Here is a 24,661-nt window from a genome sequence, read left to right as displayed (position 1 = left end):
GTTTGTATCTCCCATTTTTGTATATTTATTTGATTGATGTAAATTGATAAATTTAAAAATTAAATAAAAAAAAAGAAATGCACCCCTCCAGTGATATCAGAAGCTGCATTATGACCATACAAATACATAAATTAAAAGAAAAAAGTAAAACACACTAATCATTGCTACTGGACACCAGGAGTTTCAAAAAGGCTAACAGTAGTGTGATAACCAAAATATGCTCCACTTTAAAGCCTTCAAGTAGCCAAGGGACGAGGATTTGATAATATACTGACATGCTTCACCTGAATACTGCTGCTGCATCTGTGGCGGGCTGCAGGGAGATGAGGACTGAGGCATCTGGTATGGCTCAGAGCCAACAGGCTGAAGAAAACCCACTGCCGATGGGCTGAAATGCAGAAAAGGTTTGACTGATGAGTACCATAGATCATATAGTTTCAACAACTCTCTTATTAAGAGTCAGTTTAAAAAGAGGTTCACAACCAAATACTTAGGACACAAGCCAGTTAGGTTTTCAGGATATCCACAATGAATATGCATGAGATAAATATGCACGCACTGCTTCCACTATATGATATCTATCTCTTGAATATTGACTGTGGATACCCTGAAAAACTGATAGGTTTGGTGTATCACAAAGACTGAGCCGAGAGCCCCTGCTTTAAAGTGACACGGGCTACGGTGGTCTTTTCAAAGCTACTGATTCTGTAATAGAATTCTGGGAAAAAGCTTTCCACATTGACACCTTCTGTAAGACCAACAAAAGGAGAAATTAGGTTCTTACCTGCTAATTTTCTTTCTTTTAGATTCTTCAGACCGGTACAGTTCACTGATGGGGTAATAGTTCACCATGACCAGCAGGTGGAGACAAAACTTTTGGCTGTAATACTAATAGTTGTGCTTCTCTTTATATAACTAGTCTGCCGAATAGCCAAGCAGAACTAAAAAGAGCTAATTATAACGGTAACAACACTCCGAACAGGAGTAACAACTAACATAGAGCAATATACTGTTGGAAATCGCATAGAAAAAAACTCCTTCAACAAATGTCCCCACAGCTCACCAGCTACGGTAGCTGAACCAAAGTTGCTGTTCTTTTGATTTCCCTGACCCTAGAAAAATACTAGAACCCGTAGAAAAAAAAAAAAATAAAAAAATCACACTCTTCACGTGAATCCCATAAGAACCTAAAAGAAAGAAAATTAGCAGGTAAGAACCTAATTTCTCCTTCTTTAGCATCTCTCCAGACCGGTACAGTTCACTGAAGAGATGTACCAAAGCAGTACCCATCATGGGTGGGACCCCTGGAGGGCTGCTACCAGAACATGCTCACCGAACACCGCATCCCAACAAGCCTGAATGTTCACACAGTAGTGTCAAACAAAAGAATGCGAAGAAGACCAAACCGCAGCTTTACAGATATTCACTGGAGGCACAAGAGAAGACTCAGCTCAAGACGCTGCCTGACCCCGAGTGGACTGAGTCTTGAGAAAATCTGGAACAGGCTTTTTCTGAAGATATGCGGAAGCGAGTCTCCTTGATCTAGTGCGCAATGGTAGCTTGGAAGCGCCGACCCCCTTACGAGGACCCGCTCAGAGGACAAAAAGATGATCCGACTTCCGGAACTCCTGGGTCTGCTGAACATGGACCTGACAGACATCTAACTTGTGCAACTGCCTCTGTTCTGAAGAACCCTCCTGGCTATCCAAGACTGGGAGGAACACGGACTGGTTGACATGAAAAGGCGCGATCACCTTCGGCAGAAAGGAAGGAACAGGCCGCAGCACAACCTGCTCCCTAGAAAACTCCAGGAAGGGAGGCCTACAAGAGAAAACTTGTAGCTCAGAAACATGTCTCGCAGAAGTAATGGCTACCAGGAAAACCGCCTTGAGCATAAGGTCCTTCAATGAGAATGAACCCAGGGGCTCAAAGGGAGGGCACACTAACACAGACAAGACCAGATTAAGATCCCAGGCCGGAACCGAAGGCCGCACTGGAGGCCAAAGCAATTTAGCTGCCCTCAAAAAGTGAAACAAGTCCGGATAAGAAGTTAAACGCTTACCCTCCAGCAAACTGCGAAACACAGACAAAGCTGGAAGCTGAACCCGGAGAGAAGACCAGGCCAGGCTCCTATCCAGGCCATCCTGCAAGAACTCAAAGATGTGATGCAAAGAGGCGCAAAATGAAACCACTCCACGCGCAGCACACCACTCTTCAAAATACGCTAAACACACACATAAGCCCGAGAAGTGGAAAGCCTCCAGGACCCCAAGAGAGTGGAGATCACTTTTTCTGAATAACCTTTCTGACCTAGGCTTTCCCTCTCAAACGCCAAGCCATAAGACAAAAGGAATCCGGATCGAACATTGGAATAGGGCCCTGATTCAGAGGTTGGGCAAGAGGGGCAGCGGAAGAGGATCTGCCACGAGAAGATGAACCAGATCAGTGTACCACAGGCACCTGGGTCAGTCTGGAGCCACCAGGATCACACGGCTATTAGTATTACAGCCAGAAGTTTTGTCTCAGTCACCACCTGTTGGTCATGGTGAGCTATTACCATCGGTGAACTGTACCGGTCTGGAGAGATGCTAAAGAAGGGGAAATTAGATCTTACGTGCTAGTTTTTTTTCGAATCCCTCCAGATGCACGGGTACATGTTCTCCTGCCAGCAAGTGGAGACTAAGTACTACTGGCTTATGACATTTTGGGCAGTCTTTTTAAAGCAGTAACTAAGAAATTTTCAACTTAGAAATAAATAACTTGAACAATCCCAGAGAGTATAGGACAGATGAGAGGGAGAGTGTTACTTCTGCCATCCCCTTAAAGAACCCATTTGCTCATCACTGCGCTGACAGAATCTGGACAAGTGTTCTGGACTCAGATGGATGGATACAAAAAAACTAGCAGGTAAAATCTAAATTTCCCCTTCCTCATTATCCCTCCAGATCAGATAAGTGGGATGTCCCAAAGTAGTAGTAAGGGCAGAACATAAACAAACCAGCTGACGAACACACTTGCTAGTCTTGACTTACCAGAACTTTTAATGTATTTTAACACACTCAGGAATGCAACAATGCCCAGGTAGCTAACCTATTAATTTCCGGTGGAAGAATCTGCCTGTGTGTTGGTAACGTTTGCTTACTGAAACAATGATTCTCAGCATCACTCTTATGTTGATACAATAAAATGTTTCAGTCTGCAAAAGGCAAGAAACTACCAATGAAGTTGATCAGTCCATACCATGTGAAGAGAGTCTGGACTATTTTTTGATTTCCAGGAGCAGAATGATTCTTGGCTTAGGTTCTTGTTTCTTCTAGGAGTGCCATCATGGAGAACTACAGTTCCATTGTATACACAAAACCACAACTCCATAACTAATTGCCTCTTTACTGGCAGCTGAGCTAGATATATTATTTATAGTGCTTTTTATTACAGAGAATTTATCAGAGAGATGGGGAGAAAACAACTCTTGATTGCAATACATGAAGGAACTCCATGGTAGATAGATGTAAAGAGTAAGCTTGAGCAAAAAAAGTTGAAGTGAGAAATTTGAACACTTTGAAGTGATTTCTCTACATAATCGTTCCATCATTACCTCTCTCCGTCCTCACCTGGAGCCGTTCTGCTGTGCTGGTGGTATAACACTGTAATAAACAGGCATGCCCCCAGAGGGCAGCCCTCCCTGAACAGACTGGGTCACTGGGATCAGCACAGGCTGTTGAAACGTCTGTGGCACAACACCCGGCGATTCATTACTCACTGGAACCTGGGCCAAAAGAAAAGAAAAGAAGACAACACAAACAGTAAAGAAATGGGTCTTGCTAGTCAACATCTGCATTTTACTGGAATTAACAAGTCATTCTGTGCACATAACTCCATAGATTCAGCTTCAAGCCCTATCTATGATCAAAGGCTGTCTTGTCTCTGTACCATGACTTTCCTTGTTATTAACCTATTGATTTGTACTTGCCTAATGATTCATTTAATATTCAAGCCTTAGCTTTTTCTTACCTGTGACCTGACCTGGGTTAAAGGTCACATCATCTTTTGAAATAATACAACAGAATAATTTCTAGGAAAAGACCATACTGACAGTACTAGGACAATTTAGGTTCTTATCTGTGAAGGGAGTTTTCTGGGTACAAATTATATGACAAGGATAGAGTAGATCAAATTGGAGGAGGGGTTGGGTGGGTTGTGCTATTTGTTAAAGAGGGAATTGAATCAAATCAAATAAACATTCTGAATGACATAGATAGCAGTGTGGAATCCATATGGATAGAAATTCAATGTGTGAAGAGAAGTCAATCAATTTGTACCTTTGCTTAATCTTTGTAAACCGCATAGAACTTCACGGTATTGCGGTATATAAGCTGTTATTATTATTATTATTATTATACTACAGGTAGGGTTATACTACAGTGACAAAATGAGCAGACATATGAAGAAATGTTTTCCGAGGTTAGGAAAGCTGGAGAATTAGGCAACGGAATAATAAATGGGCAATTTCAATTACCACAATATTAGGAAGAGAGTATGCTTAATCACAAAATCAAACAATCATACTCTTATCAAGCAAACCCACAAAAAAGGTGTCCCACTCACATAACCCTTTCCTAAAACCACCAGAGTTCAATCACACAGACACACACAAAAAGTGAAAGAAGTGGAGAGAAACCTTAGTTCCTTTCATTGGTAAAAAAAAATTCCACTTCACAGCACACAATGCTTTTTATATTCACACACTCCTACACTGTACAGTTCTGCTGTTGAAAGGAATTAATTGTAGAGGGAACACCCCTCCTGACATAAAGTGTAATCACAAACACAGTGCAAAGTCAAAGTTCCACATAGGTAAAAGAACAGCACACTTAGCTTGCAAAACCGTGCAATCCTGGGATCTTGAGTTGTCCTGGGGATCATTGTTTGTGATTACACTTTTTGTCAGGCAGGGTGTTCCCTCTACAACAGATTACTTTCATCAGAAGGACTGTGCGGTGTAGGAGTGCATGAATATAAGAAGCATTGTGTGCTATGAAGAGGAGGAGTTGGTTTTTAACCAATGAAGCGGAACTGAGGTTTTTCTCCACTTCTTTCACCTTTTGTGCGTGTTTGTGTGATTGAACTCTGGTGGTTATAGGAAAGGGTTGTGTGAGTGGGGCAGGGGCACCCTTGTGGGTTTGCTTGACAGAGTATGATTGTTTGATTTAGTGATTTCATTTAGTGATTTCAATTACCCCCAACAGGTTAAATGTTACATCAGGGAGTGCTAGGGAGTAAAATTCCTAGACGTTATAAATGACTGCTTCTTGGAGCAACTGGTCCAGGAACAGACAAGAGAGGGAGTCATTTTAGATTTGGTCCTTAGTGGAATGCAAGGCATAGTACAAGAGTTAACTATGTCGAGTCCACTGGGAAACAGTGATCATAACGTGATCAAAGCTGAGCTGATACTGGTAGTGACAGGTAGCCTCTGGTTTGCTGCAGTGATGCAACATCAGCGAGGAATAGAGACTAAAGCTCTTTTACCATAATTCTTAAGCATAATACCATTAGGTCCCCCTGATTTTTCAGCTTGAAAAAAATATCACATAATAGTTCTTTATCAGAAAGCACCTTAGAATTATATGACCCCATGGATCCTTACCTGGGCTGGATTCGTTGGTGAGTCTTAAGAGACTTGCAATCCGAATCACGGCACCAACTGTTTGGTCAGGGAAACCCACTAGGGAAGCCCCTCGGCCCTTTTACTTCCCAAGTTTTTAAGATCCACCAAAGAATGCCTAACCAAATAACCAAGTAAGGGTAAAAATAAAGCAATAAATGTACACAGATAGATTAAGTAGCAATAAGGCCTTATTGGGTACTCTTAGGAACTGCTAAAATGGCAGTGTCCAAACTAAGAGCACCCCGAGACCCTAGGAATCACTCCTTTTATTAATTTCTACATGGTTAATGCAACTTCTAATCAGAGTACAAGCTTGGAAAGGAACTCACCAATCACATCACAGATACAAAGAAAATACATAGTGCTATTCAAACTATTAGTCATATTTACAATCATATGATAGTCTATTTCCTACAAGCTCATCAATATTTGCCCTAACTACATAAGTGGAAGAAAAGCACAGTTACTTATCGTAACAGGTGTTATCCAGGGACAGCAGGCAGATATTCTTAACATATGGGTGACGTCACCGACGGAGCCCCGGTACGGACACTTTTAACTAGAAAGTTCTAGTTGGCCGCACCGCGCATGCGCGGGTGCCTTCCAGCTCGACGGAGGAGAGCGTGGTCCCCAGTTAAGATAAGCCAGCTAAGAAGCCAACCCGGGGAGGAGGGTGGGTCGTAAGAATATCTGCCTGCTGTCCCTGGATAACACCTGTTACGGTAAGTAACTGTGCTTTATCCCAGGACAAGCAGGCAGCATATTCTTAACGTATGGGTGACCTCCAAGCTAACAGAGAGGGAGGAGGGATGGTTGGCCATTAGGAAAATAAATTTTGTAACACAGATTGGCCGAAGTGCCCATCCCGTATGGAGAAGGCATCCAGACAGTAGTGAGTAGTGAATGTGTGAACTGAGGACCAAGTGGCAGCTTTGCAGATCTCCTCGATGGGCGTGGAGCGGAGGAAAGCCACAGAAGCAGCCATAGCTCTGACCCTGTGGGCCGTGACAGCACCTTCCAGTGAGAGACCGGCCCGAGCATAACAGAACGCAATGCAGGCAGCAAGCCAGTTGAAAAGCGTTCGTTTAGAGACAGGACGACCTAAACGGTTAGGGTCGAAGGACAGAAAGAGCTGAGGTGACGTGCGGTGAGCTTTGGTACGGTCAAGGTAGTATGCCAGGGCACGCTTACAGTCCAGCGTATGTAACGCCTGTTCCCCAGGATGAGAATGAGGTTTAGGGAAAAAGACAGGCAATACAATGGACTGGTTGAGGTGGAAGTCCGAGACCACCTTGGGAAGAAATTTAGGATGGGTACGCAGAACCACCTTGTCATGGTGAAAAACCGTGAAAGGTGGGTCAGCAACCAGTGCATGCAGCTCACTAACCCTCCTGGCAGAGGTGATGACAATGAGGAAAAGCACCTTCCATGTCAGAAATTTGAGTGAAGTTGTGGCAAGAGGCTCAAATGGAGGTTTCATGAGGGCTGAGAGAACCAATTTCAGGTCCCAGACGACTGGAGGAGGCTTCAGCGGTGGTTTGACATTGAAGAGGCCTCTCATGAACCGGGAAACCAGGGGATGAGCCGTGAGGGGTTTTCCGAGGATAGGCTCATGAAACGCAGTGATGGCACTGAGGTGGACTCTGATTGAGGTAGACTTGAGGCCAGCGTCGGAAAGAGAAAGCAAATAGTCCAGTACAGTTTCCACCGCCAATGAGGTGGGATCATGATGATGAAGTAGACACCAAGAGGAGAACCGGGTCCACTTCTGATGGTAACATTGGAGGGTGGCCGGTTTCCTGGAGGCATCCAAAATACGACGGACAGGCTGAGACAGATTCTCTGGAGAGGTCAGCCCGAGAGAAACCAAGCTGTCAGGTGGAGCGAGGACAGATTGGGATGTAGTAGAGACTGATGCTGCTGAGTAAGTAGAGTAGGAAATACAGGAAGAGGAATGGGCTCCCTGGAGCTGAGCTGGAGCAGGAGGGAGAGCCAGTGTTGGCGAGGCCACCGAGGAGCGATGAGAATCATGGTGGCTCTGTCCCTGCGGAGTTTAGATAATGTCCGCAACATCAGAGGTAGTGGAGGAAAGGCATAGAGGAACCGATCCGTCCAGTCGAGCAGGAATGCATCCGGGGCCAGACGGTGAGGAGAGAAGAGTCTGGAACAGAACTGGGGCAGCTGATGGTTGTGAGGAGCTGCAAAGAGGTCCACCTGCGGAGTGCCCCAGCGCGCAAAGATGGAGCGGAGCGTGGGAGGATCCAGAGTCCACTCTTGAGGTTGAAGGATGCGGCTGAGATTGTCGGCCAGGGAGCTCTGTTCGCCCTGGATATAGACAGCCTTGAGGAAGAGACTGTGGGCCGTGGCCCAGGTCCAGATGCGGATGGCCTCCTGGCAGAGGAGGGGAGATCCGGTGCCGCCTTGCTTGTTTATGTAGTACATGGCGACCTGGTTGTCTGTGCACAGGAGAAGGACCTGAGGGTAGAGAAGGTGCTGGAAGGCCTTGAGGGCATAGAACATGGCCCTGAGTTCCAGGAAATTGATGTGATGTTGACGCTCCTGAGGGGTCCAGAGTCCCTGGGTGCGAAGATCTCCTAGGTGAGCTCCCCATGCATAAGGGGAGGCATCTGTGGTTATGATCATGGAGTGAGGGGGCAGATGAAAGAGTAGACCCCTGGAAAGATTGGAGGAGTTCAACCACCAGTGAAGAGATTGCTGAAGAAACGATGTCACAGAGATGGGATGAGAAAGAGGATCCGTGGTCTGTGACCATTGGTTGGCCAGCGTCCATTGAGGTGTCCTGAGGTGGAGTCGCGCCAGGGGAAGCACATGGACCGTCGAGGCCATGTGGCCCAGGAGGATCATCATTTGCCGAGCTGGAATGGAGCGATGAAGGAGCACCTGGTTGCAGAGGTGGAGTAAGGTCCGTTGGTGGTCTGAGGGGAGAAACGCCCTCATCAGAGTGGTGTCGAGGACGGCTCCAATAAACTGAAGTCGCTGTGTGGGAAGCAGATGCGACTTGGGGTAGTTGATCTCGAACCCCAGAAGGTGGAGGAAGGAGATGGTGTGCTGAGTGGCTTGTAGCACAAGAGGAGACGTAGGTGCTTTCACTAACCAATCGTCCAAGTAGGGGAACACCTGAAGGTCGCGAGACCTGAGGAAGGCCGCCACCACAAGAAGGCATTTGGTGAACACTCTGGGTGATGAGGGGAGGCCAAAGGGTAGCACTTTGTACTGATAGTGATGGTGCTGTATCTGAAACCGTAGATAGCGACGTGAAGTCGGATGGATTGGGATGTGAATGTAGGCCTCCTTGAGGTCTAGGGAGCATAGCCAGTCGTGGTGAGAGAAAAGAGGGTAAAGCTTGGCCAGGGAGAGCATTCTGAACTTCTCTTTGACCAGACACTTGTTGAGGTCCCTGAGATCGAGGATGGGACGAAGGTCTCCGGTTTTTTTGGGAACCAGGAAGTAGCGGGAGTAGAATCCCTGACCCCTTTGGTCCGGAGGTTCCTCTTCGATGGCATTGAGGAGAAGGAGGGATTGGACCTCCCTCAGGAGGAGGAGGGTTTGGGAGGAGTGAGAAGCAGACTCTACGGGAGGATGGTCTGGTGGAAGAGTCTGGAAGTTGAGAGAGTAGCCGTGGCGAATGATGTTGAGGACCGATTGGTCTGATGTGATGACCTCCCAACGGCTGAGGAAGAGTTGAAGGCATCCTCCGATCGGCTGAGGAAGAGGCGATGAAGGTGGGAGACTGGCTATGCTCTGGAGAAAGGAGTCAAAAGGGTTGAGACGGTTTTGAGGAAGGAATAGGCTTGGCAGGTTGAGTCTGTGGGCGAGCCTGAGGCTGATGCTGGTGGCGAGGACAGCGAGACTGTTGTGGAGGCGGGTTGAGAGGTCTGGCCGAGAACCTGCATTGGTAAGAAGACTGTTGCCTGTAGGGGCGAGCAGGTGGAGTCTTCTTTTTAGGTTTGATCAGAGTGTCCCACCTGGTCTCGTGTGCTGAGAGCTTCTGGGTGGTTGAGTCCAGGGATTCTCTGAAGAGTTCATCACCCAGACAAGGTGCGTTAGCCAGGCGGTCCTGGTGGTTAATGTCTAGGTCAGAGACTCTCAGCCATGCCAAACGGTGCATAGCCACCGCCATGGCAGATGCGTGGGAGGTCAGCTCAAACGAGTCGTAGATGGAGCGAACCATGAATTTCCTGAGTTGGAGGAGGCTGGAAATATGTTGCTGGAAGAGAGGGACCTTATGTTCAGGAAGATACTTCTGTAAGGAGGAGAGCTGTTGCACCAGATGCTTCATATAGAAGGAGAAGTGGAAGGTGTAGTTGTTGGCTCTATTGGCTAGCATGGCATTTTGGAAAAGGTGCTTACCAAATTTATCCATAGTTTTTCCCTCTCTGCCAGGAGGGGTGGAGGCATATACACTGGAACCCTGAGATTTTTTCAAAGTAGATTCCACCAGAAGGGATTCGTGGGGCAATTGAGGTTTGTCAAAACCTGGGATTGGAATAACCCGGTACAAGCTATCCAATTTGCGAGGGGCCCCGGGAACAGTGAGGGGAGTCTCCCAGTTTTTATAGAAAGTTTCCCTTAAGATGTCATGGACGGGCAACTTTAGAAATTCCTTGGGAGGTTGCTCAAAGTCTAGGGCATCGAGGAAAGCCTGAGACTTTTTAGAGTCGGAATCTAAGGGGATGGAAAGAGCTGCTGCCATCTCCCTAAGGAATTTAGAAAAAGAGGATTGTTCTGGTTTTGAGGCGGTATCGGTCATGGAGGGTTCTTCGTTGGTTGACGAAGCGTCCTCTTCGGTACCGTGCGGGAAGTCTTCCCACAAGTCTGGGTCTCTAACGTCAGGGTGTGCACGTTTGGACATCGGTGTGGAAGGCTCGGCATGGTGGGTCTTTGAGAGAGATTTGCCTGAGCGCACCGAGGCGGTACCGGGAGAGGAAGACCGATGTCGTTCCTGGGACCGGGAAGGGTCGGCAGCAGTACGGGTATGCACTGTAGGTGGTTCAGCCAAGAGCACCGGCATGGAGGTATTAATCGGTACCGAGGGAGTTGACACCGATGGGACAGTGCGAGGCTCGGACCGGTCCCGTACCGGAAGGTGCGATGCCAGTAATGTCGGCAACAGTTGTTGGAGTTGTTGCTGGAGCTGCTCCTGTAACTGGTTTTGGAATATGGCCGCGATGCTGTCATCCAGGGGGGGCACCGGTACCGCTTTTTTCTTCTTCGGTACCATAGGTGCCGCTCTACGCTCCGGCGATGAGGAGGCCGATGATGAGGCACTCACCGATATCGGAGTGGAGCGTTTGCGGGGTCGGTGCGGTGGGTGTCGCAACCGTGGCAGGAGGGCGCTCAAGGGAAGTGGAAGGCTTCTTAGCCGGCTTACCTGGGCCCAACGACCCCGAAGAAGGGTCTGGTGGTGTCGACGTCGTGGGTGCCGATTTTTGTGGTGCCGTCGACGTCGCAGCAGGTTCCATGGCAGATCCGGTACCGAATAAAAGATTTTGCTGGATCTGCCTGTTTTTTAATGTGCGCTTTTTAAGCGTAGCACAGCGGGTGCAAGAGTCAGCCCGATGCTCTGGACCCAGGCACTGCAGGCACCAATTGTGCGGGTCGGTGAGAGAGATCGGGTGTGCACACCGCTGGCACTTCTTAAAGCCCGGTTGAGGGGGCATGAAGGGAAACATGGCCTCTGCAAAATCGAATGCGGAGGCCTGTATGGTGGCAACAGGCCCCGCCGGGGCCGGCCTGAAAAAATAAAGAAAACTGGACGAGATTTTTTTTTTTGTAAGTCAAAATAGGGAATCCGAAAGGAAAAATTAGAAGAAAAATGAAAAATTACGCTAGCGGGAAGGCAGAAACTAGCTTTTCAACGGCCGTTGAAAGCACATGCGTCTTCTTCGCTCTGCAGAAACGAAGAAACTGGTGACCATGCTCTCCTCCGTCGAGCGGGAAGGCACCCGCGCATGCGCGGTGCGGCCAACTAGAACTTTCTAGTTAAAAGTGTCCGTACCGGGGCTCCGTCGGTGACGTCACCCATACGTTAAGAATATGCTGCCTGCTTGTCCTGGGATAAACTATGTTTTTATAAACAGACATGTTAATCTCTTTAACCCGTCTAAACCAGTGGTTCCCAACCCTGTCCTGGAGGACCACCAGGCCAGTCGGGTTTTCAGGATAGCCCTAATGAATATGCATGGAGCAGATTTGCATTCCTGGCACCTCCATTATATGCAGATCTCTCTCATGCATATTCATTAGGGCTATCCTGAAAACCCGACTGGCCTGGTGGTCCTCCAGGACAGGGTTGGGAACCACTGGTCTAAACAACTTCTAGAAGCAACAATATTCTAGGTCAGCCTGGTTTCTTCAGTCTATGTTTTAGTCTGTTTCCCTAGGAACAATGATGATGCAGTTATAGCATGCCATCGGGTCCCCTTGATCAGCACTAGCAAAGGTTAAAAACATGTGCACTGAGGACCTGCTGACCTTATTACATGTGTATTATTCTATTGCAAACAAAACTCATGGTAATCAAGCAATATTATTGTACTGCAACTCTGTTTATGACTTGTATGTTATGTCTTGTCTTGTTTTTGAAGACACCGAGGGCTTGCTTCACTGATTCAAATAAAATTGCTCTGAGCAAGCAATGTCCTGTCTCAAAAATAAAGTATATAGTATTGTGCCATAATATGTGTTCTATCCCTCTCACACATTTTTTTATGCCCATCTAAGTCTCCCAGGTGTATCAAACAAAGAGTGTCGCGCACATAAGGGGGTACTCCCACCCCCCTATCTCAGAGAAATCAATACCCTCATCAGTTCTTGTTAATTGATGAAGCCTCCATTTGAACCAATGCCTTCGGCTCATCTGAAATATCTCACTTGGAAAGTGGTCTCTCTCATTGCTCTCACGTCTGCTCACAGAATCAGTGAACTACAAGCTTTAGTAGTGAACCCACCTTTTACAATATTCCATCATGACAAGGTGGTCCTCCGTATTCATCCTAAATTCTTTCCAAAAGTTGTTTCAAAATTTCATCTCAATCAATCCATTGTTCTTCCAGTGTTTTTTCCGCCATCGCTCGGACTTTATGCCCCGTGACCCGACCATGCAGTGAGAGACCAGCCTGAGAGTAGCAGAAGGAAATACAAGCAGCCAACCAGTTGGACAAGGTGCGCTTGGAAACAGAACGCCCCAACCGATTAGGATCAAAGGACAAGAAAAGTTGAGGATCCCTCTGATGAGACTGGGAGCGATGTAGTTAGAAAGCCAACACCTGCTTACTGTCAAGAGTGTGAAGCGCCACTTCCCCAGGGTGAGAATGGGGCTTAGGAAAAAACACCGAAAGGACAATAGACTGATTAAGGTGGAAATCCGAAACCACCTTAGGCAAGAACTTAGGATGAGTACGCAGGACCACCTTGTCATGATGAAAGACAGTAAAAGGCGGATTCGCAACCAGAGCCTGCAGCTCACTGACCCTGCGAACAGACCTGAGAGCAATCAGGAACATCACCGTCCAAGTAAGGAACTTCAGATGGGCCCTATCCAGGTGTTCAAATGGAGGTTTCATCAATTGAGCAAGAACCACGTTTAGGTCCCAAACCACCGGGGGAGGCTTGAGAGGAGGACAGACATTCAAGAGGCCCCTCATGAAGCGAGAAATCAGCGGATGGACCGAGAGTGATTTGTCATCGAGTAGCCTATGAAAAGCAGCAATTGCACTGAGATGAACTCTAATAGAAGTCGTCTTAAGCCAAGATCGAGATAAATGAAGTAAGTATTCCATTACTGAGGACAAGGAGGCAAACAAAAGCTCAACGCATTGGGAAATACACCATGCGGTAAATCTAGACCACTTCTGAGAATAACACTTCCTAATGGAAGCTTTCCTAGAAGCTTCTAGAACATCACACACCGACCGAGAAAACCCTTGAGAGGAAGTCAGGTAGAAAGGAACCAAGCCATCAAGTGCAGAGACTGCAGATTGGGATGCAGTAGCGAACCCTGACTCTGAGACAGCAGAGATGGAAAAACAGGCAGCAGAAGAGGTTCCAGGACACGGAGTTGCAGAAGAAGGGAGAACCACAGCTGCCTGGGCCACCAAGGCGCTATCAAAATCATTGCAGCGTGTATCGAGCGGAGGTGCACGAGAGTTTTCAGAATCAGAGGAAAGGGAGGGAACGCATACAGAAACCTGCCCGTCCAATCCAGGAGGAAAGCATCTGCCTCGAGACGATCCAGGGTGTAGATCCTCGAACAAAATCGAGGCAACTTGCGATTGAGTGGCGAAGTGAACAGATCTATCTGAGGAGTCCCCCACCAAGCAAACACCTGACGCAGAGTCGAGGAATGGAGCGACCACTCATGCGGCTGAAGGAGGTGGCTTAGTCTGTCTGCCAGACAGTTTTGCTCGTCCTGGATGTAGACCGCGTGGAGAAAGATGTTGTGGCGAATTGCCCACATCCAAATCCGAAGCGCCTCCTTGCAAAGCGACAGGGAACCCGTACCCCCCTTGCTTGCTTACATAATACATCGCCACCTGGTTGTCCGTATGCACCAGGAATACTTGATCCTGGTACGTACGGACCAGCAAGTGACGAAAAGCCACCATTGTCCTGTAAATGGCCCGAAGCTCCAGCAGGTTGATGTGACAGCAACGGTCCGCATCTGACCAAGGACCCTGGGTCTGAAGACCATCGAGATGAGCCCCTCAGGCATACGCCGAGGAGTCCATCGTCAAGACTTTCCGAGGCGGAGGCACGAGAAAGAGCAAACCTCTGGAAAGATTGGAAGAGTCATTCCACCAACGGAGCAAGTGTCTTAAAGAGGGAGTCACTGCAATGTGCTGAGATACGGGATCCCGATCCTGCCGCCACTGGGACGCCAGAGTCCACTGAGGCACCCTGAGGTGCAGCCTGGCACAGGGCTTCACATGGATGGTGGAGGCCATGTGCCCCAAGAGGATCATCATCTGCCTGGCCAAGACTGAAGCCCTCAGAGAGACCTGTTGACTTAGCCGAACGAGGGCGGCTTGCCGAGACTGAGGCAGAAACGACCGGAAGCGAACCGTGTCCAGCACGGCTCCAATAAACTTCAGGGACTGAGAAGGACACAGCTGGGACTTTGGGAAGTTGACCTCGAACCCCAGACGCTGAAGGAAAATAATAGTCTGATGGGTCGCTGCAATAACCCCGTCCCTCGACGGTGCCTTGATTAGCCAGTCATCGAGGTACGGGAACACCTGAAGACCTTGGGACCTTAGGGCTGCTGCCATCAGCTCAAGGCACTTCGTGGGGACGAAGCTAACCTGAACGGGAGGATCCGATATTGCAGATGAAGGTCCCCCACTCGAAAGTGAAGGAAGCGCCGAAAAGCCGGGTGAATCGGCACATGGGTATAAGCCTCCTTCAGGTCCAGGGAACACAACCAGTCCCCCTCTTCCATCAAGGGATATAAAGTGGAAAGAGAGAGCATGCGGAACTTCTCCTTGGCCAGAAACTTGTTCAGCCCCCGTAGATCCAAAATGGGGCGAAAGCCCCCGGTCTTTTTGGGAACAAGAAAGTACCGGGAGTAAAACCCGGAGCCCCGCTGACAACAGGGGACCTCCTCCACCGTCCGCAGGCGAAGGAGGGCCTGAGCCTCCCGGAGAAGCAAGGGAAGTTGTGCGCTGCTCGAAGGATACTCTCTGGGGGGCCTGTCTGGAGGTGAGGACCGGAAGTGGAGCAAATACCCCTCCCTGATAACGGAGAGGACCCATTTGTCCGCAGTGATCAGTGCCCAGCGAGGAAAGAAAGTGCTGAGACGGCCCCCGATAGGCAGAGGAGAGGGTTCGAGGGCAGAGGAGGCCAGCCCCCTCCCGTCCAGACAGTCAAAAGGACGGCGCCGGCTTGGCCGCAGCCGGGGTCTACTGTTTCGGCTGGGCCCTCTGCTGCTGTGGGCGCCGCGGAGGTCTGGAAAACGCCGGTGTTGATTTCTGCGGGTAGCGCCGAGGAGGCAACCTATACGATTTGGGGGGGAACAGGTTTCACCTTGGCCCGGACCCCGGAGGCAAAGGAGCGCTCGTGTTCCGAGAGGCGCTTGGTGGCCGCCTCGATGGAGTCATCGAAGAGTTCGTTGCCCAAGCATGGAAGATTCGCCAACCGGTCTTGCAGGTTCGGGTCCATATCAACTATGTGCAGCCACGTCAAGCGACGCAGAGACCCTAGAAGAAAGTTCATAAGTATCATACGAAGCTTGGAACATGTAAAGCCGCAGCATCGACAGGGTATTCAGAAGCCGACGGAAATCCGCACGGTGGTGGACCGGCAGATCATCCTGAAAGGACGGCAGAGATTTAAGGCAGTGCTTAAGATAGGACGTGAAGGTAAAGTTATAATTAAGCACCCTGTTAGTCATCATAGAATTTTGGTACAGGCGCCTGCCAAACTTGTCCATAGTCCTGCCCTCTCGGCCCAGCGGGACAGCTGCGTAGACCTTAGAAAGGTGAGACTTCTTGAGGGAAGACTCCACTACCAAGGACGGGTCCGTCTGGTATCGAGACTCCATTTTAGATGGAATGGCCGGGATAGCATACGGAGTCTCCAGGTTGCGAAAAAAAGGCTGTTGCAACACCGGATTCAAGGGGAGCCGCAAGGACTCCTTAGGAGGATATGGAAGATCCATCTCCTCCCAAATATTCTTTGGTATAGCGAGATCCGACTGGAGGTCCAAATTCAACGCCTTCCCCATGTCCAGCACAAATCTGGTGAAAGAAGAGGGCTTGCTCTCAGACCGCCCCTCAAGGGGGGAGGTCAAGCGAGACTGCAAGGCAGCAGTAAGAGGGTGAAGCCTCCCGTGAGTACTGCACAGGCATGTCAATGTCAACAAGCACAGATGTCGAAGAAGACCTGCTGAAAGAACGGGGGGGGGGGGGGGAGTCGAGGACAGCTTGCGTTTGAAGGGCCCCGCAGGCGAGGACCCCAGGGTCCGAGGCACTGAGGACCAACGAAGCCCCCCTCAAGGGTCCCGGGAAGACGACACATGGTGGGAAAAAGAAGCAGAAGCTCCCGACGTCGGTGCCCGAAGGGATGGAGTCCAAGACCGCACCAGCGACTGCCGGAGACTCGGATCGGACACGACCAGGTCCGAGGCCTGAACGGACCCTGTAGTACGAGGGCCCGGCGATCTACCCCGCCTTGGGGAAACATCCCTGGGCTTCCTAGCGGGTCTCTGGGATGAGGGAGAAAGACGCCTCGACCGGTGCCTCGAACGAGGCTGAGCGGCGGGCGACTCCCGCCGCAAGGGAAGCGGGGAAGAGTCGGATGAGGACAGCCGTCGAGACCGACGCCCCCTGCCTCGAGAGCCCTCGAGGCGACGCTCAGGCTGGTCCGTTGCGAGCGAGGTCGAGGACGGGGCAAGCCGAGCCAAAGCAGAGGAGAGCTGTGAGGAGATGATAGCCTTGAGCATATCCTCGAACATCGGCACTGAGGCCATATTTGGCTCTACAGGTGCGGCAGTGCGCTCCACCGGGGGCAACCTCGAGGAAGAGTATTCCCGTACCGTGGAGGCATGCTTGGAGGCCTTAGAAGGTGGTTTCGCTGAGGTGGAGAGAGGCTCCAAGGATGGCTTCTTAGGTAGCTGACCTGACCATGAGGACAGAAGAGGAGACTTACCCGCAGTGGAAGATTTCGAGACCGAGGCCATCGAAATCTTTGAGGTCGAGGGCGATTTTCCCCGGAGTTGAGGTCTTCGAGGCCGACATCGAGACCGAGGCCAAGACCGGGCCCGCAGGTAGATCAGTCTCCATGATGAAGAGCTCCGCAATCTTTGCTCGCCGCCGGCGGAGAGCCCGAGGTTTGAGGGTAGCACGAGGGCAAGAGCCCGTAGGATGGCCGACTCTGAGCCACAAGATGCACCAGCAATGCGGGTCAGTGATCGAGATCACCCGACCGCACTGAGTGCACTTTTTAAACCCGGTCAAAGGCCGGGACATAAGTCAAAAAGAGAGCCGCGGCCACGGCAAACCGGGAGCCCCTGATTCGCTGAAAACACGAAGTAGTAGAAAAACAATAAATAAAACAAAAAAAAGAGCACAGCAACTCCCGATCAAGAAAAACACGAAGCCGCGGTGCAAGAAAGGCACGATGAAAACGTAGAGAAGAGAGACAGGGCTTTCTGGCTCTACGGAAAACTAAGAACTGAAGACCACGAGGAGGGGATGCGCCCTCTAGTGGAGCTGGAAGGCACACGCATGCGTGGTGCAGCACTAGGAAACTTTGAGATCTTCAATCAAGTTTGCTTGAAAGCTGTCCGCGACGGGGCTCCGTGGATGACGTCACCCACATGTAGAGAATATGCTGCCTGCTTGTCCTGGGATAACTGTGCTTTATTGGAAGCTTCTATACCGCTATTAATGACTGGGGAGTCAATTCAGAGTGGTTTATATGAGCTTCAGTAAAGGTGTTACAATACATGAATTAAATATATGAATATCTTACCTATTTATACCTTTCTGTGCATCATATATTCATCTTTCTTTGTATTATTTGTGAGTTCACCCTTTCATGTTCCAAATGAGTATTAGACTTCTCTGCTCTTTGATGGATCAAAGAATTAAGGGAGGTATCTATTTCCAAATACTGCCTATCCGTCTGTGTGGCCCCAAAATAATGTCTGGTCTGTACCAGCCCTCTCCTGAGTAATACAATTTCTCTCTCTCATCTTGTTTTTGTGGGACTAATAGCTAATTGCCTCCCCCCTCAAAACCGCATTCGCTGTTTCCCAGTAAAGCAGGCGATCTGAAACATACTCGATTGCCGAGAACATAAGATTTCCATTTAGTAACTAAATATTTTTGGAAATTGGTATCTGTGTACAGTGCATGAGGGAACTTCCAATAACTGTCCCTCTTTATCTCTTCCCCCCCACATACACACACAAAATATGCCAGGTCATAATTACCATTGCATGATCTGAAATGGCATAAGGGCCAATTTCCAACAAACTAATGTTTGTGAGGTTAGATGAGGATGTTAATAAAACAATCTATTCTAGATTGTGTAGTGTGTGCTCTGGATAAATGGGTCCAAAGCAAAAAAACTGTGGAGGCCGATGTTGCTGATGTAGACTTTATTAACGTAGAAGAGTCAATAAAAACCACAATTTGAGGTAGTAAAGAGAACCCAACATGGTCCGTGTTTCAACCTTGATAAATGTGTAAAATCTTGCACCATTGGATGCAAAACCTGCCAAATATTAATCAGATTATGATGCTGGCAAAAGGCTGGGAGTCCCCTCGGAGGTGAAGCTTTGTCCATGACAGTGGGTTGTGATCTATCCATCTGGGGATCCTAAGCCATATTGAAGTCGCCGCCTATAAAAAAATGGAAGAGGGGCTGCATTCACACTTGTTTGTCTTCTGAACCTCACTATTTACCTTTCTCCATTGATGTAATATTGTGTTCTTGATGTAAGATGGAAAATGAATAAAGATTTTGAAAAAAAAAAAAAAAAAGAGAATAATGACCATTTAAACCTACTCTGTTTTCTGTCTTTTTAGGCCATTACCTCCTATCCCATAACTTACTAATTTTCTCAGAAATCTTTCATGAGGTACTTTGGAAAATGCCTTTTGAAAATCAAAACACATGATATCAACCGGCTCACCTTTATCCATGTGTTCATTTATCCCTTCAAAAAAATGCAGTAGATTGGTGAGGCAAAGATTTCGCTTGACTAAATCCATGTTGGCTTTCTCTCATTAATCCATGCTTAAGTATATGTTCTATCATTTTGTTCTTTATAATCATCTCTACTATTTTGCCCAGCACTGATGTCAGATTCACCAGTATATAATTCCTGGATCACTTCTGGAACCCTTTTTAAAAACGGCATCATGTTTGCTATCCTCCAGTCTTCTGGTACTATGCTGGATTTTAGAGAAAGATTACAAATTACTAACAATAGCTCTGCAAGTTCATTTTTTAATTCTATCAGTACTCTGGAATGTATACCATTCGGTATGGTATTTGCTACTGTTTAATTTGTCAAATTGATCCATTACATCTTCCAGTATTACAGAGATTTGTTTGAATTTCTCTGATTCATCAGAATTGAATACCATTTCTGGCATTGGAAACTCCCCCACATCTTCCTTGATGAAGATCAAAGCAAATAATACATTTATTCTCTCCACTAAGGCTTTATCTTCCCCGAGAGCCTCCTTTTATCCCTCAGTCGTCTAGCGGTTCAAATGATTCTGTTCCCGGCTTCTTGCTTTTAATATACCTAAAAAAGGTTTTACTGTGCGTTTTTACTTCCAGTGCAACCTTATTTTCAAGGTTTCTCTTTGCCTTCTTTATTAGCACTTTGCATCTGATTTGCCATTCCTTGTGATGTTCACAATTATTTTCATTTGGATCCTTCTTCTACCTTCTGAAGGTTTTTCTTTTGGTTCTAATAGCTTCCTTCATCTCACTCGTTAAACTTGCCGGCTGCCATTTGTTCTTCCTTCCTTCTTTTTTTAATGCATAGAATATATAAAAGATGTTCAATAATTTATCTACTATAGTAGGAAAGGAGAGAGTTTTCAAAAAAATTTTATTTTTCAGTATAGTCCCTGGATAGCTCCATACACTTCATCCAATTTTCCTGCAACAACTAACATCTTTGAAAATAATTCTTCTGTTTGACCTTCAAATCAGGATGTCACAGCTTCCTTGACATCTTCATCACTTGAAAATCGCTGTCCATGGAGAGAATTCTTCATAACTTGGAACAGGAAATAATCCAAGTGAGCCAGGTCAGGACTATAGGGTGGATGGTGCAGCTGCTGAAACTCACATTCTCGTGATGGCAGCCTGTGATTGTTATGACATGTGCACCGGCGTACTGTCATGGAGCAGCAGCATACCTGCTGAGTTTTCCTCATCTTTCCTCCTTGATTGACTCCCGCAAAGTGATCATTGTGTTCTCGTAACTCTCCCTGGTTATGGTTGTCTTGTGTGGCATGAACTCCAGAAGCAAAAGTCCTTCATCATCCCAGAAGACAGTTGCCATGACTTTGCATGTAGATTTTTTCTGTCTTGAACTTTTTTGGGCTGCAGGATGACTTTTGCTTCCACTGTGTTGACTCCATTTTGGACTCAGGATCCCTGATAGATCCAAGTCTCATCTCTAGTCACCAAACGATGAAAAAATTCACAAGGTCTTCACAGAGCATCTCCAAGTTCTCCTGACAGCGCTGGAGCCTTGTGGCCTTCTGATATGGCATCAGCATTCTTGGAACCTATCTTGCACTAAGCCTGGCTATGCCCAACTTTTCATGAATTATTTTCCAAACTGTACCTGCCAAGATGCCCATGTCTTCAGCAATTTGGGAAACCTTAATTTGTCTGTCTGACAAAATTAAATCCTCGACTTTCTTTCACATTCCATGCCTCATGCAAATTTTTGACCTTTGCAGTTGCTCCTCTAAATTTCTTTCTTAACATTCTCCTCATGTTAAGTCTCCTTTTTTTAAGTTAATGTTGTTATATTGGATTTCCTGTGTGAACTTATTCCAGGGATTATATCAAATCTGTTCAAGTTCAATCATTGTTAACAAGCGGCCCTAGCACCATTACCTCCTGCACCAAACCAAGCGCTCCACTAAGAACTAGGTCTAGAATTGCTTTGCCTCTTGTCAGTTCCTGAACCAGCTGCTCCATAAAGCAGTTCTTAAATTCATCAAGGTATTTTATCTCCCTAGCATGCATTGATGTTACATTTACCCACTGAATATCGAGGTAGTTGAAATCACCCATTATTATTGTGCTATCTAGTTTGTTAGCCTCCTTAATTTAAGAACATAAGAATAGCCTTACTGGATCAGATCAATGGTCCATCAAGCCCAGTAGCTCACCTACCACCTGCTGGAGACTGAGAGAAGACTGTTAGATAGTGAGAGGAACAGCTATTATGTATTATAACCAAGAGTTTGGTCTCATTCTCCACCTGCTGGTCATTGTGAGCTATTAGCCGTTAGTGAAGCCTGTACTGGTCTGGAGAGGTGACAAAGAACATATTGCTACTAAAATCCCCATCTACCACTTCTCATCCAGCCTTTGCCACTGCTTCTCTCATTCACTGCTGCTGCTCAGTTTGAAGATGGATGGTTACCCAAGAGAGGGTGGGTTTGGGGGCAGCACTGAAATATAACTATATGAGCTTACAGATTGTCCTCAGGTTATTTGCTAGCCTCCTCCACTGCTTATTCTGCCTGCCACCTCTTCCATCTGATCAGGGAATGGGGAGCCATACCGGCGGAGGCTGCCACAACTGCTCAGGTACCTAGGAAAAGCCATGGAAGTGGCGCCACCATCAGGAGGAAGCACTGTTGGCAGCTGGGGACAGGGAGAGTTCAGCTCCCAGCAAATGTAAAAAAAAAAGATTAGCAGGAAGGGGAGTCAATGGAGCCTATTGCCTATAGTCACCCAAGGAATACTGTGAGGAGAAAGAGCTCAAGGCAGACTGGTGGAGCCACAGTGGAGGTGGGGTGGGAGGAAGGCGGTGACAGTCCCCAGCTCCATGGTGCACTAGCTTTTGCACCACAAGAGCTTCCTACTGTTGGTCCAAATATGCTGCCCTCTGGGACTGGAGCTCTTACCACTAGAGCCCCCCCAGCCCATCCTATAGCCATTGGCATTCACCCAGCAAAGGTTACCACAGTTTAAATGTTTGGCAAGCATTCAAAAGCCGCATGTGCACAAAAGCCACATATCCTCATATATATTGTCTTCTTTAGAGGAAGCCTTACTGTGGACTGCAGTATAATGGTCACTGCCTTGGTGGGGGTACAGAAGGCCCTATATGTCAATCTGATAAGATGTTTGGCACATTAGCATACTCCGAAAGCTGAGGTGGAGATTGAGAGTCACTAGGTGTTGTCGGTCCTGTTTTATAATGGAGTTCTTTTCTATATATTTTAAATTTGTAAACCGCATGGACCTGTTGTAAGAACAAGCAGTTTAACAAGTTTTAATAAAACATAATCAAATAAAAGTATTGAACCATGCAGAACTGATGGACTGCAGTATGCAAATTGATCAAGGAAGCCGTAAAATCTTCTTTCCTAATTAGTTCAGAGTGCATGTGCCTTTCCCCTGAAGTATGTTGTAGAAAGACTAAACTTAAGATTTTTTTTTATAGCTAATAATACAATGACAGATTAATGGTGCAGCCACAGGTTGTTGAATATAGGGGTGGAAAATATCTTATGTTCCAGAACCAGTTGTTTGCTAGTGGAAACAATGGAAAAGGAGCTTTGCCATATCTTGCCCTGGGTTTCAAAATCATATCCTGTGTAAGCAGCCATTTCTCTAAGTGGGCAAGAAAAGTCCTTTGGTAGTGAATATGGCTATGGAACTAGAGGGGATGGGTCAGATAGGAAGCATGGAGAAGGGGTGAATGTTCTAAGGCTCAAAGGCTAAACGGGGGAGTCGATGTCTGGGAGGGAATGACTCTGGAGAGAAGACTGGCTGTGGGATTAGCTGACTTTTCTGCCACTTGGAACAAAAAATGGACTGAGAAAGGGGGAGGAGTACCAACTGAGCTAGCACATGCGTAAAATATTTTAGATTTCTTGGGGCTCTGGGAGGAGTTTTCCATGCTGCACTTTCAAAGATAACATCACCTTCTATTCTTCTTGTTTAGAGAACTAAATAATACTCCACTGCTAGGCAACTGCATCCAAATTCAGTAGGAGGAACACATTCGTATTCCAACACAGAAATTGCTATATGCATAATTCCTCCCATGGAAAACCTGGTCTAGAATGGAAGCTACATAACAAGCTAAGACCCCTGAAGCTTCCCAGAACTAGTTTTAATGTCATGGTACAACAGGGTCTGTAACCTAAATATTGCTCACTTGGTATGATGGTAGTGGAGCATACTGGACCATCACGCCCTGCATCTGGTTGCCCATGCCAGTTCTCTGGTTAGTTATCAGGCCTGGGTTCTGTGACTGCTGAACTCCCATTATGCCTTGGTATGCTGGCTGCTGGCTGGACATCATGGGCTGTAGGCCTATAGGAGAAAAAGGAGAAATTAGGTTCTTACCTGCAAATTTTCTTTCTGTTAGCTTGTATAGTCCTTACGAATGGGTTATATACCTCACTGCTACCAGCAGGTGGAGACTGAGCACAAACATGTATATCAGGCTAGAATCTCCCTAGCAACTCAGTCTGCCAAATAGCCAAGCAGAACCCAGGAAAGACTTCAACTGAAAACAGTATAACACATTCCAAACAGGAGTGGAAAAAATGACAAATACTTATAAACTACTGTTGGAACATGTGTAGAATTTAATCTTGGTATAGAAAACATTCCCACAGCTCACCAGCTAAGACAGCTGAGCCATAGCTGCTGTTCTTACTTTTCCCCGGCACTAGAAAAATTCTAGAACCCGCAGAAAAAACAAAATCTGCACGTGAGCAAACCCCCCCCCCCCCCCCCCGCAATCACTGCACAAAGACAGATGCGGTGGGGGACTATACCGGTCTACAAGCTAACAGACAGAAAATTAGCAGGTAAGAACCTAATTTCTCCTTCTGTATCGCTTGGTAGACCGGTATAGTCCTTACCAATGGGATGTACCAAAGCAGTATCCATTAAGGGTGGGACTCCCGAAGGGCCGACACCAGAACACGTTCACCAAATACCGCATCCCAACGCGCTTGAACATCCATATGGGTAGTGTCTTACAAAGGAATGCCGAGAATACCAAACTGCAACCTGGCAAATATTCCCTGGAGGCACCAGAGAAGTTCAGCCAAGAAGATGCCTGACCCTTAGTACAATGAGCCTTAAGAAATTCTGGAACAGACTTCTTCTTCAGAAGATAAGCAGAAGCAATAGTCTCCTTGATCCAGCATGCAATAGTAGCCTTAGAAGCGCAATCCCCTTTACAAGGACCCGCTAGAACAGGGGTGCCCACACTTTTTGGGCTTGCGAGCTACT

General features: G+C 47.4%; 1 protein-coding gene across 15 annotated transcripts in view; it reads right to left on the bottom strand.

The window, feature by feature from the left end:
- R3HDM2 (R3H domain containing 2) overlaps positions 1 to 24,661 on the bottom strand; it is a 462,276-nt gene that overhangs the window by 50,052 nt on the left and 387,563 nt on the right. For 11 of the 15 annotated variants that reach the window (XM_033936665.1, XM_033936664.1, XM_033936663.1 and 8 more), the window contains 3 exons: positions 23,571 to 23,728; positions 3,612 to 3,772; positions 285 to 388 (listed from right to left, as the gene is read on the bottom strand). In XM_033936665.1, the coding sequence (XP_033792556.1) occupies positions 285 to 388; positions 3,612 to 3,772; positions 23,571 to 23,728 (423 nt within the window). The remainder of the gene's footprint in view (positions 1 to 284; positions 389 to 3,611; positions 3,773 to 23,570; positions 23,729 to 24,661) is intronic. The other 4 variants (XM_033936660.1, XM_033936667.1, XM_033936672.1 and 1 more) reach the window with 1 other exon arrangement.

This window comes from Geotrypetes seraphini, chromosome 3 (assembly GCF_902459505.1).
Source record: "Geotrypetes seraphini chromosome 3, aGeoSer1.1, whole genome shotgun sequence".
NCBI lineage: Eukaryota > Metazoa > Chordata > Amphibia > Gymnophiona > Dermophiidae > Geotrypetes > Geotrypetes seraphini.
This window is presented reverse-complemented; position numbering and strand designations above follow the sequence as displayed.